The sequence below is a fragment of the Mytilus galloprovincialis genome, chromosome 1, assembly GCF_965363235.1.
Source record: "Mytilus galloprovincialis chromosome 1, xbMytGall1.hap1.1, whole genome shotgun sequence".
In the NCBI taxonomy this organism is placed as follows: domain Eukaryota; kingdom Metazoa; phylum Mollusca; class Bivalvia; order Mytilida; family Mytilidae; genus Mytilus; species Mytilus galloprovincialis.
Window position 1 is genome coordinate 10,741,193 of NC_134838.1, and position 12,994 is coordinate 10,754,186.

A 12,994-nucleotide genomic window follows, 5' to 3' on the forward strand; every position below is an offset into this window, starting at 1 on the left:
TACATATTCACAGAATTTTGAGCTTGTTCTCTTCAAAAATTGATGGTTTTAACCCAAATTTTTCAATTGGAACAGTTGCAAGAGTTGCAGTATAAAGGGAATAAAAATAAAATTGAGAATGGAAATGTTGACTATTTCAAAGAGATATTACTTGATTTATTTCACTTGACTGGGCCAGTTTAACCGGTTCCCATATTAAAGACCAGTTCACATATAGATAGGAGTTTTTGGGATAAACTCATCAATGAAGTGTCCAGTTATTTGTCCTATATTATACACTCAGTTCTTTTGTACATCTGTTTGGTGACACTGATAGGTGATTAGAAATCAACAATTATTATAACGGCAATCAACCTTATTGCACACATCTTCAAAGACTGTCCTTATGCAAATTAAAACATAAGCTCCGCCGATCAGTTGAAATAACATTGGTAATAACACCTTGACCAAAGAGCAGATAACAGCTAAAGACCACCAATTGGTCTTCACCCCAGCAGGAATGTCCTGCATCCATAGTTGGCCCCAAATACAAATGTTTCATATTTCATGAGTATCTCATAAGCTGACATTTTTCAGCTCTCATTAAAGGAAATGAAATTTAGTCATAAAATATTTTAATAAATATATAAAACTATCAATACAAAAGTATTTTGGACGGACCACTATAATAAATAAATAATTTGTATAAACATGATGAAAATATATGTTAAAGTTAATTCACAACCTTCACTTATATATCAATTAAATGCTAACATATTGATATCAGTATTGTAACTTAAATTATCACATTTATATTTATCAGTTGTGCTATTAAATAGGCTAAACATTTTTTTCCATAGTTTCTTCAGTGTACATCTGTAATAAGTTCATCTACAGCATCCCAGTCAATAACACTCATAACATCCCCACTACCCACAGATGCCACATCAGCTATCCTCATTATTTCATCAATATCAACAGAGTTCACGTAAGACTCTCCCATGACCTCAGGGAGATAGTCTGATATGTCCTCAGACATGGGATATTCAAAAGACACCCTGCTTCCATATACCTGGCTACTGTATACCTGGCTTCCATATACCTGTAATATAAGAATAATTTGAATCCAGATATCAATGAACCTCTTTTTGATTATCTTTAGATGTATATCTATCCAACAAGAGATTTCATTCATGCATTGAGAGTTGTCTCTTTGGCACTCATACCACATCTTCTTATATCTATATATTAACTTAGATAGTTGTTGAAACAAACGCCTCCCTGTGCAGGATTTTCTTGCTGTGTTGTAGACCCATTGGTGGCCTTCAGCTGTTTTTCTTCTTGGGTTGTTGTCTCTGACATTATAATTCAGGACATTTACTTCTAAAATAAATGAGTTATAAGTTATTCTACTTACAGTGCTTGCTTCATCTCCATACAGTATTTTATTAACTCTATCGTCCACGGACCAAGAACTGACCACTGAATCACCTTCCCATTGCTCCTGTCCTGAGTAAGGATAAGGATAGGGCTTAGCTCTACTTCTGGCAGGGGATATCTTTTTCTGGGCTGAAATAATATACAGCAATATAATATACAAAATATATAATTAGACATTGTTTAGATTATAACTATAAATAGATGTGACAAAGTATTTAACCAAGTCAATATAATGAAACCTTATAGGACATCTTGGGTAAACATGGATAGTAAATATACAGATAAACTGTTAATTCATTTATTTTCGTGGGAACCAATTTTTGTGGATTGAGGAAAACTTGCATGTTTGTGGAGATTTGATATCATGGTTTTCAAACAGACTGCATATAATCAAACAGCAAACTTGCAAATCATTGAACCTTTAAATTTGTGGTGTCCCTGTACCCATGAAATTCACAAAAATTGGTATCCATCAAATAATAATAAATTCACAGTACCACAAAAATATAATAATTAACTACCTTAACTAATGCAATTGAGCAGTAGTAACCTTTTTAAAAGGTTTCTTTTGATATGAGTAAGATGTATAATTAAGCAACCTAATCAGGTCAGCATTGATGGTGGTTTAAAACCTGTCCCATTTTGGTTGATAGAAACCAATAGAACAACTCTTGGTGAGAAACTATTAATGGCACCATATTTCAAATATTGGAAAGAAAAGAACAGGGTGATGTAGTGAAAGAAGGACACTATCACATGATTATCTGCTTACCTTTAGGTGGTTGTAAAGTCTGTAGCTGTTCAGAATATGTCTGTGATTTATGTAGTGGTTTATGAGATTTCAGGAAAGTCTGTGGTTTTACAAAAGTCTTCATACCTAGTAAAACAAAACATATTTCACAATTATATTGATACCTCTAAAAATACTATTTAAATACAGATAAATAAATAAATAACACATATGTTGGTGCATATGTCACATATTTGTAGAATAGCCTACTTTGGAGATAATAAGTGTGAGAAGACCAATTAATAACATTTTGATAAGCCTTATAAAATAAAGAAACTTAAAAGGTAAGATAATGTTTGACAGAGACAATTCCAACAATTTTGGGCTTTCTAAAGCAATGCAAAACTAGATTTAAGTAACCAGATGATCACTAATATCCTGACTTGCAGAGGAGCAATTTTGAACATGAAAAAAGCCTAAACCAAAATTCAAATTGAATGTTTAGTGTTTTTTTAAGTTTCATAGCACTGTGTTTAAATCTTAAATAGCTTCATCTGGAAATCAAAATAAGAGTTTCAAATTTTCAATGTAAGTGATAGGAATAATTCTTAAAATGGTAAACTTGACCTGCATTTTATGGTTTATGACATTGTGTTCAAGTTGAAATAGATTAAGTTAAGCAGAACAATAATTATCATTCAGATGAAATATGCAACTGGTAACAAATATACAATTGAATGCTTTTTTGATAACTGATGACAGGTTTGGTCTAACTAAATAATAATTTACCTGCTTTGCCCCTAGTTTTAGGAGCACCTTGATTGATTTTCTGTAATTGTTCTACATAGGTCATAGGTTTATGTGGTGGTCCTGTTTTCTTCTTCTGCATAACTGTTGACGATCCTTTTACAAAAAATAAAACAAAGTGAATGGTGGATATAGAACTTTATTCTATTCATAACATAAAGACAAATAAATTACTATATTTATAGTTATTCAGTCGATTTGAAAGCTGTTTATGTAGTTTATAGAATATCAACTTTAAATAAAACGTTGAATCTTGAGTCTTAAAACAAATTGCAGACATTCTCTTTTATAAAGCTACAAAATTAATGACTGATTAACAAAAATGGCAAGGAAGATGTATTTACTGATAATATATTTTATCAGACAATATTTGGAAATTAGAACTTTGTTCCAGTGAAATGAAGTGAAGTAGAATAATGAATAATAGATTGGATTTTTTTATGTCTCAAGCATCAGGAGTATTATACAAAGGTACAGCTGGGATGTTTTTTTAAATATCTTACCAGTTCTTCCAGTACCAGGTATATGAGAACGAGGTATAATCGGAGTGTTATATGTTTTCTTTGACTTCATCTCTTGTAATCTCTCTGCGTAGGTCTTGACAGTTCTTGGAGATGGTTCACCAAAACTCTTCTTACTAGGTGATCTGTTTGATCCTAATGGAGGGAAAATTAATATATTTGTTGGAATTATTTAAATTGCTAAGAATCAGGCGTTCCCTTTAGTATACATAAAACAAGTCTTCAATCCAAAAAAATCAATGGTTTGAAATGTAATGTAGTATATATTTCACAATAAACTAAAATTTCTATAATATATTATATCTATAAAATATTTTTTTACAAAATGATTTGAAATGATAATACTTGCATATTGAAATTGTCAATTCTTGCTGATACAGTTTTATTTTTTATTGTTTAACTTATGCAGTGAGAGCATGTGTTACAAATGGTCTTTCTTTAAATCTTTTGCTGGAAAGAAAAATTCTGTTGATGTAATACCAATAATTAATCAATGATTTTGACAGTAAATAACAAAATCTACTATAATTACCATATATTCTTTCTCCTTTCTCCTCCGGACTATGATCTCTAGGTGTCTCCCTCTGCATACTAGCTAACCTCTGTGCATATGGTGTAGGTATCTTAGAGAATTTCTTTTTAAGTTTGGATGGATCTTGAAGTCGTACCATCTCTGTGAAGGATTTGGGTTTGTACTGTTTGCCAGCTGGTTTAGGGGGTGGTGAAGCAGGTCTGGGTTTGTAAACCTCTTGACTTTGTGTTACTTCCATGTCAGCTACTGCCTTGGCATAGGCAGAATAATCACCTATATAAAACAATTTAGTTGTTCAAATAGTGGTTCACAATGTAATATATTCCTAACATGCTATATTGTATCAACATTTATGCATTTGATACTTTTCATAACTGTAGTTACTCTGTATTTTACTATTTTCAGTACACAATTTGACCTTCTAACATGGAGAATTTTCCCTGAGATATTCTAAAGCTGTCCTTCCAACACAGCACAAGAACACTGGAATATTTGAGTATTTGAGTTGGGTTTTTTTTAAAGGCTGGAGGTTTGAAGATAATAAGAAATCGTAAAAAAAATAAACAATAATTTTCTCCTTTTTTCCAAGGAAAGTTTTGTTTGTACATTTCTCATTTGTTTTTTAAGGGATTTACTACCAAAAGATAAACTTATATGCCAAAAATGAGGTCTGAATGACAGAAATTTATAATTTCTTTTTTACTTCTAACATACAATTTTTCATACTAACCTTCGCTCTGTAAAGTATTTGTTTTATTTTTCAAAACATTCTACAATGTCTAAATCTATGTTATACCTGTTGTTTCCTGACTTCTCCTCATGAATTCATCAGAATCAATTAATCTAAGACGAGGAACAACTGGTTCAGGAGCAGGCTGTACCATGATAGGCTGGGGTCTGGGTTGTCTTTCCCTGACTGGAGACCTGACTGGTTCCCTGTACTGTATCTTCTCATCTGGTCTATATATCTTTCTTGAAACCTTTGGTGAAATGGTTACAGTAGATCTTGTAGTATCAATTTGTTTTCTTCCTGGACTAATACCCCTTCTATCAGAGATCATAGGACTTCTGTCCCATCTTTCTGGAGACCGTTTTTTTGTTTTAAGAGGACTGGTGTCTCGTGAAACTGGTTTACGCTTTGGACTTCGTTCCTGATATGTTGGCAATTCAGGCTTGTCTCTTAATGCTTCTAAAAATAACTCTTCAGCTTCTGCCATTCTTCTTGTCATGTCCACTTGGTTTTGGAATTTCCTGTCGTTGAATTCACCGGCTTTAAACGTTCCCTAAAAATATCAAAAAGAGATATTTCTTTAAAACATGTATATGTTTATGCTCATTTCAAAAAATCCAATATGTGGGACTTGTTGAACATAAACAATACTTACAATACATTTTTGAAAGGCTCTTTTAGGCCAACTAAAATTAATTAGTAGATTTTCATCCGAATTTTTGAAAAAAATGGGGCGGGTGGAAGGATTTTATTTTTTAAATTTTATTTCACATGAAACCTTCTTGTCACGTGTTATTTATATATGCAAGTGTAATGATAAGCGTATATCATGTAAATACATGCATAAGGTATCATACATGCATAAGGTATCGTGTATAAGACAATAACAATCAAAACCAAGGAGTAAACAAAGACTCATAAAACCAAAAGACGTTTACATCTACAGTTACAAATAATAAATAAGAAACAACAAGAACTCCACTAAAAACAGGGAGCGAAATCAGGTGCTCCGGAAGGGTAAGCATTTCCCGCACCCGTCGTGTTATTTCTTTGATGGAAGGTTATTATGACTGCGGAAGAATATCAGATATGATTTCTGACACACGTTTGTCATAATGGCCAATCAGCTCAGGATGGCGCCCATACAATTTCTTGAGTAATGACCTTTATTTGATTGATTCATAGCCCTGTCTTAGCAACTTTTGAGAAAGCAGTATTCCTCGTTCAACAAAATCAACGTACTTTGAGCTAACTCTAGAGTAATGTATCAATTGAGACAAATATACTCCATATGATGGTGTCTCTTTTTCAAATTCGTAAATATACATCTCTGATTGGCAAACCACTGTTCTACATGTAATTGCCGCTTTAGAAACCTATTTTATAGTAAACAGAAGACACTTGGAGAAATGCTCTATTCAGTTGGACTACCTACACCAAAATTGTGCTTTCTAAGCAATGTTTTGTTGTCCTATTAAAATGAAGCAAATACATTGGTATGCAACACAAGTATAATTACAGAATAAAATGAGAATTCAAACAGTGTTGAAATAATAGGGTTGGTCCTAGTCCAAATAATTATGACGTCTGGCAAGGCTATTTTAACTTTTTTCTCGAACGCCTTCCACAAAATGTTCCAACAACGGTTGTAGGACTAGGTCCTTAATATGCAAGATGCAAATATAATTATAATGTAGAACATAGTTTTTAATGACTCTATCGTGGGTAATGGGACAGAGGATGCTAGCTGTTTGTCTACACAAAACCGAATGGCTAACCTAAATCTAAGGGCTTGCTATAAATTAAGAAATTAAAAATGCGTATGTTTGACGACTTTCTGAACTCAAAATACGGCCAACAATCTAACAAGTTCATGCTTGTGTCTATTTCTTTATTCAAGTCATGAATTGTATACTAATGTGTTCCACGATTCTTAAGCTTTTGGTTTCATTCACAGTCCAAATTTCTTGACACAAAGTTATTGTGTAATTTTAAAAAATCCAAGGTGTTTTACTCACAAACATTTGTGACATACGGCGATTTCCGTTCTTGTACGCAGCGTATTACCCGTAACCCGCATATTTCACGCCCGTCTTGTAATCAATCTGTATTTTCGGTAAATGAAGTTGTCATCATAGATCAGCAGAATATATCGACTTAATCATTTATTAAGAATAATCTTAAGAAATACGAAAACCGAAATTTGAAACAGGAAGTTTTAAATGAAACGAAATTATCGACGGTTACCGGTAATGGAAATGAACAAAATCCGGAAATCGTAATTTTTTCAAAAAATAAAAAAAATTGGGGCGGGAAGATTTCAGAGGGGCGGGCGGGGATGAAAATCTATCAATTAATTTTAATTGGCCTTAATTATGTATGCATGTTCCAAGTAAGAGCTCAATAAATTTTATGAAAAATAATTGCTGAAAAGTAATTTCTTGTATTGAACCAAATATATTAAAATATTTCAATTTGTCTAATATTGACTATGTTTGTAGTAGGCATTTTACAGCAAAATTTACCATATATACAATTATTACAGGAGTGTTAAACATCCTTGACTACCAATGAATTATCATATACAAATATTTTCCTGTCCATCTGAATGCAAATAATGAAGAAGGCAAATATTTAAATGCCCCTTCTGAGACCCAAACCCAGAACAAAGCCTGATGCTAAAAAAAAACAAATATATCATGACTTATTAGTAGTTAGCAATTGATTTTTTTCATAGGTCCATTTTTTTAACACAAACCCAAATCTACAACTTATAAGCAGTTACAATAGTTAACCTTGTGTGTATCTTGTGAAGGTTTGAATGGCTTGACTTCATGTTCTCTTAGATCATGTAGGTGTTTTCTATATTCCTCCATCTTTTGTGCTCTCTTGTCAGCCATCCATCTTCTTATTTCTTCTTTCTTTTCAGCACTTCTCTCATCTGGATATTCTTCCTTCGTCTTGGCATATTCCTCCAGTTTCTGTAGACTTTTTCTCATTCTCTCCTGCTGTGCTGGACTTTCTGCCCGTCTAGTACTGTCAATATCAAGTGGTAAAAATATAGATTTTCAGTTTCAAATAGAATTTTATATATGTTTTCCTTTATTGAGTAAATTAACATCATTGCTTATATTGGAAAATGCCTAATATTTATTACATCTAAAAATGACTACTATAAGATTGTTTTAAATCACAGCTTTAACTCATTTTAATTGCATTCCTTTTTAATACCATTTCATTCTTTAATACATTCTTTTACTTGTTTAAGAATCTACTTTTAATGCAACATTTGGTATTCCTTTTTAGGCTTTTACCTGTTTGCATGATTTTTAGACAACAAGATTGTTAAATTTTATTATTTAAGGAATGACTGTAATATTTTTTCTGTCTATGAAGAAATAACATAAAAAATTTGGTGCACACTGAATAACGCGCGTCATTTCTTATAATTTAATTCTATATTTCATTTTAAACCGTGGAAAACCACGAGAAACGTTGATGACGTCACAGTCACATGACTAAATTATGTCTATGGGTTGATAACAAAATAACGTCAGCCAATCAAAAGATGCGTTACATCCAAAATTTTATTATTTTGTTTTAATATGAACTTCTGTCTTGACCTTTTTATGGCAGGCATTTTTGTTGTATTTTTAATTTCAGTATTTGCATCAGGTTTATTGTATGTTTTGTTTTTTTCTATTTGATTTGTTGCATGTACATTTTCTTTCAACTGTTCAATCCAGCTTTAAATTTCATCAAGTTATCTATCTATAAACTCTAATTAAAAGACTTTTATGATTAATATTTATAACCAATGTACAATTATTAGACGCATACCTATGCTTCATTTGATTGACAAAGAATTTGGCTTCTTCAGGTTCAAATCCAGCTTCTTCCAAGTCAATATCTCCCTTTTGGACCATCTCTCCTATAATATCACTGATCCCACTCAGACCGGAGATACGTGCCAACTCCTGAGAACTGTAAGGAAAGACAAAATGTTAATATTATAAGACTTTCAAGTCAATATCTCTCTTCTGGACCATCTCTCCTATAATATCACTGATACCACTCAGACCGGAGATACGTCCTGAGAGCTGTAAGGAAAGACAAAATGTTAATATTATAAGACTTTCAAGTCAATATCTCTCTTCTGGACCATCTCTCCTATAATATCACTGATACCACTCAGACCTGAGATACGTCCTGAGAGCTGTAAGGAAAGACAAAATGTTAATATTGTAAGACTTCCAAGTCAATATCTCTATTCTGGACCATCTCTCCTATAATATCACTGATACCACTCAGACCTGAGATACGTCCTGAGAGCTGTAAGGAAAGACAAAATGTTAATATTGTAAGATTTCCAAGTCAATATCTCTATTCTGGACCATCTCTCCTATAATATCACTGATACCACTCAGACCGGAGATACGTCCTGAGAACTGTAAGGAAAGACAAAATGTTAATATTGTAAGATTTCCAAGTCAATATCTCTATTCTGGACCATCTCTCCTATAATATCACTGATCCCACTCAGACCTGAGATACGTCCTGAGAGCTGTAAGGAAAGACAAAATGTTAATATTATAAGACTTTCAAGTCAATATCTCTCTTCTGGACCATCTCTCCTATAATATCACTGATACCACTCAGACCGGAGATACGTCCTGAGAGCTGTAAGGAAAGACAAAATGTTAATATTGTAAGACTTCCAAGTCAATATCTCTATTCTGGACCATCTCTCCTATAATATCACTGATACCACTCAGACCTGAGATACGTCCTGAGAGCTGTAAGGAAAGACAAAATGTTAATATTGTAAGATTTCCAAGTCAATATCTCTATTCTGGACCATCTCTCCTATAATATCACTGATACCACTCAGACCGGAGATACGTCCTGAGAACTGTAAGGAAAGACAAAATGTTAATATTGTAAGATTTCCAAGTCAATATCTCTATTCTGGACCATCTCTCCTATAATATCACTGATCCCACTCAGACCGGAGATACGTCCTGAGAGCTGTAAGGAAAGACAAAATGTTAATATTGTAAGACTTCCAAGTCAATATCTCTCTTCTGGACCATCTCTCCTATAATGTCACTGATACCACTCAGACCGGGATACTGGCCAACTCCTGAGAACTGTACAGATAGAAAAAGATTATTTATCTTACTATCCCGATCAGTACTAAATTAGCATGAGTAAAAGACGATGTGGAGTATCAATGAGATTGCAACCCAAGGATTAAATTAACCAAAAGATATTTAGAGGGAACTTCTAGAATTATAAATTAACTAATCATTAGAAAGTTAATTGTTTCAATTTCAAAGACTTCCCAGCCCAACCTTTCTAAAGGAGTAGGTTCAGTTAGACCCCTTTTTGGCCCCAAAATATAGCAGTTTTAGAAAATTGTGAAAATGTAATCTTTAAGCTATATTTTGGAAAGTAAAATGCTTCTGCTACATAAATATAAGCTGTTTTTGACAATACAATGCACAAATATCGCATTCTAGCATCATTAAGTCATGCTAAATTACTAAAATCTCCAAAATTTTATGTTAATTTTTAGACGGTTTCTGTCTAAAATGAAAGTGTCCGCATTAGTGTTCATTCATAATATTGAAATGTTAGTTGTATTGGATGATAATACATAACATCTTTAAAGGTTGAGGATGAACACGGATGCGGCAACTTTCATTTTTGACAAAAACCATCTGGAAAGTGATGTTTTTTTGACATATTTGAAAGATTTTTCATATTTAAGCTTGAATCAGAGCGTTTTTAATGACTAAATCAGTTAAAATCTTTAACATTAACTAATCGAATCAATTGCAATAAACAAAAGTGTTTAAAAATAGTCCAAAACCTTTCGTTAGATGAACCTGAAATTTGAGGCCATAATCGGCCCTGACTTCTTTCACAATTGAAAAATTAAAGAAAATTTTACCTCAAACTTAGATTGGTTGACAGCTGTAGATATATTTACAGCAATAAAATGAACAAACAAGATTGTAAAAATAAAATATACCAGATTCTGTACAAGACATTACTCTTCTAATTTGATACTCTTGGGAATTATTTAAATTTTTAACCATCTTGATAGTATGACAGTTTTTAGAATATATTGTAAAATCTCTTGGCTTTACCTTGTTTTTTTGCCCTTTGGTGATGGTGACCTTCTGGCAGTAGATTTGGCTTCAGTCCTAGCACTAGATCTAGCACTTCTCTTGGGTGATTTCTGGGATACTTTAGGTGTCAATGTTTCTGATTTTCTATCATCAAGCATACCAGGTGTAGTATCTTCTGTGTCTGCTAGATGTTCTAATGTACTTATCAACTGTAATATTGGAAACAGACTATACATTTCAATAAAAAAAATATTGCTTTTATTATTCTTCAACAACAGTAAATGTTAGACACAGAATTCACTCTACACTATTATGTGTTTGAAAATTTAACCCACTATTTGATACTGATTATTGATAAAAATCATTTTCATAGTAAATGTACATTTTTTTGCATTGAATCAAAATTTTGTCCATTTCTTAATAATATAGAAAGTTTCATTTCAAAATATAAAAGAAAGTTTCAAACATTATAGAACAACTCTTGTGCCTATGCACTAAAAATAGCATACACTTGTTATCAGAAAATCTTTATATCTTTGCTCAACCTTGATGAAAGCCATGCTGTATGTCTAAATTCAGAAGTACGGACAATATTTGTTTACTGATATTTTATGTACGACATACTATTAATCTCTACCAATGAGATCCCCTAACATCTATTAGCATGTCATTGAATTTTCTGTACCGGGTATATACATATGTTGTATGGTCTGAACTATGAGCTACACCTTTTAAAGGTCTATGAAGTTATGAATTATGAATTATCCCCCCTCCCCCCCCCCAAAAAAAAAAAACCCAAGATGTGGTCCAATTATATTTACCATTCTTGTTCCGTGGAAACCTCTTTCTATATTATCTGACATGTGATCTATGGCTTGTATTTGTGAGTTCATATCTCTCAGTCTCTGGATAATACTTACCATTCTAGTACCATGGAAGCCTCTTTCTATATTGTCTGACATGTGATCTATGGCTTGTATTTGTGAGTTCATATCTCTCAGTCTCTGGATAATACTTACCATTCTAGTACCATGGAAGCCTCTTTCTATATTGTCTGACATGTGATCTATGGCTTGTATTTGTGAGTTCATATCTCTCAGTCTCTGGATAATACTTACCATTCTAGTACCATGGAAGCCTCTTTCTATATTGTCTGACATGTGATCTATGGCTTGTATTTGTGAGTTCATATCTCTCAGTCTCTGGATAATACTTACCATTCTAGTACCATGGAAGCCTCTTTCTATATTGTCTGACATGTGATCTATGGCTTGTATTTGTGAGTTCATATCTCTCAGTCTCTGGATAATACTTACCATTCTAGTACCATGGAAGCCTCTTTCTATATTGTCTGACATGTGATCTATGGCTTGTATTTGTGAGTTCATATCTCTCAGTCTCTGGATAATACTAGCTCTTGTTCCCTGAAGACTTTCTCTGGGCATCACAGCAACGGATACTCTGTAAGGATCAAACGGACATTTATATCTCAATATACAATTTTTTCCTAATGTCAAATATTAATTTTTCAACATATTATAAATATACTTGCTTACAAAGCCTTTTAAAATATTTCATCATACTTACAAACAATGAAATGAAATATCCTCATTTTTTTAAATTGTTTTAAGAAAATGAAACCTACCTACTAATAATAAAATATATCTTTCTTGTTAAAACCATTTTTTTTCAATTTTTTCCACATATCACAATTGTGTAATCCTTTTGTATAAAACTTTTAAAATAATATTTTCAAAAAGTGAATTAAAGAAATGTGCCTTAATCTAACACATAGGTTTCATGTTTCATAGATAGCTATCTAGAAATTATATCAACATCAATTTGTAACATTTAAAGTACATTATTTCATCACCTGTTTTTTATGATTAATATTAAAATACAAAGAACCACTGTAAGCTACTTCTGATGAATGTATACCCCTGCAGTCAAATTAAATGAAAGCTTATAAATCTACATTTAATCATCAACCAAGAACTAAGGTGATTGTTTTGAAAATTACAGAGTAAAATGGTTAATAACAGATTTTGAAATACAATTTGATTTGCTTATAAAATGAATCAAAATACTAGTTGATATTTACCTCATTTGATGAAAATA

At 32.3% G+C, this 12,994-nt stretch overlaps 1 protein-coding gene across 3 annotated transcripts in view; it reads right to left on the reverse strand.

The window, feature by feature from the left end:
* Positions 1–597: 597 nt before the first annotated feature.
* LOC143065114 (uncharacterized) overlaps positions 598–12,994 on the reverse strand; it is a 58,717-nt gene continuing 46,320 nt past the window's right edge. For 2 of the 3 annotated variants that reach the window (XM_076238485.1, XM_076238475.1), the window contains 11 exons: positions 11,797–12,337; positions 10,895–11,085; positions 8,580–8,723; positions 7,535–7,775; positions 4,806–5,292; positions 4,010–4,282; positions 3,460–3,612; positions 2,939–3,052; positions 2,192–2,296; positions 1,397–1,548; positions 598–1,081 (listed from right to left, as the gene is read on the reverse strand). In XM_076238485.1, coding sequence (XP_076094600.1) covers positions 845–1,081; positions 1,397–1,548; positions 2,192–2,296; positions 2,939–3,052; positions 3,460–3,612; positions 4,010–4,282; positions 4,806–5,292; positions 7,535–7,775; positions 8,580–8,723; positions 10,895–11,085; positions 11,797–12,337 — 2,638 coding nt within the window. In that variant the 3' untranslated portion in view covers positions 598–844. Of the gene's footprint in view, positions 1,082–1,396; positions 1,549–2,191; positions 2,297–2,938; positions 3,053–3,459; positions 3,613–4,009; positions 4,283–4,805; positions 5,293–7,534; positions 7,776–8,579; positions 8,724–9,782; positions 9,890–10,894; positions 11,086–11,796; positions 12,338–12,994 lie in introns of those variants that run through there. The other variant, XM_076238493.1, reaches the window with a different exon arrangement.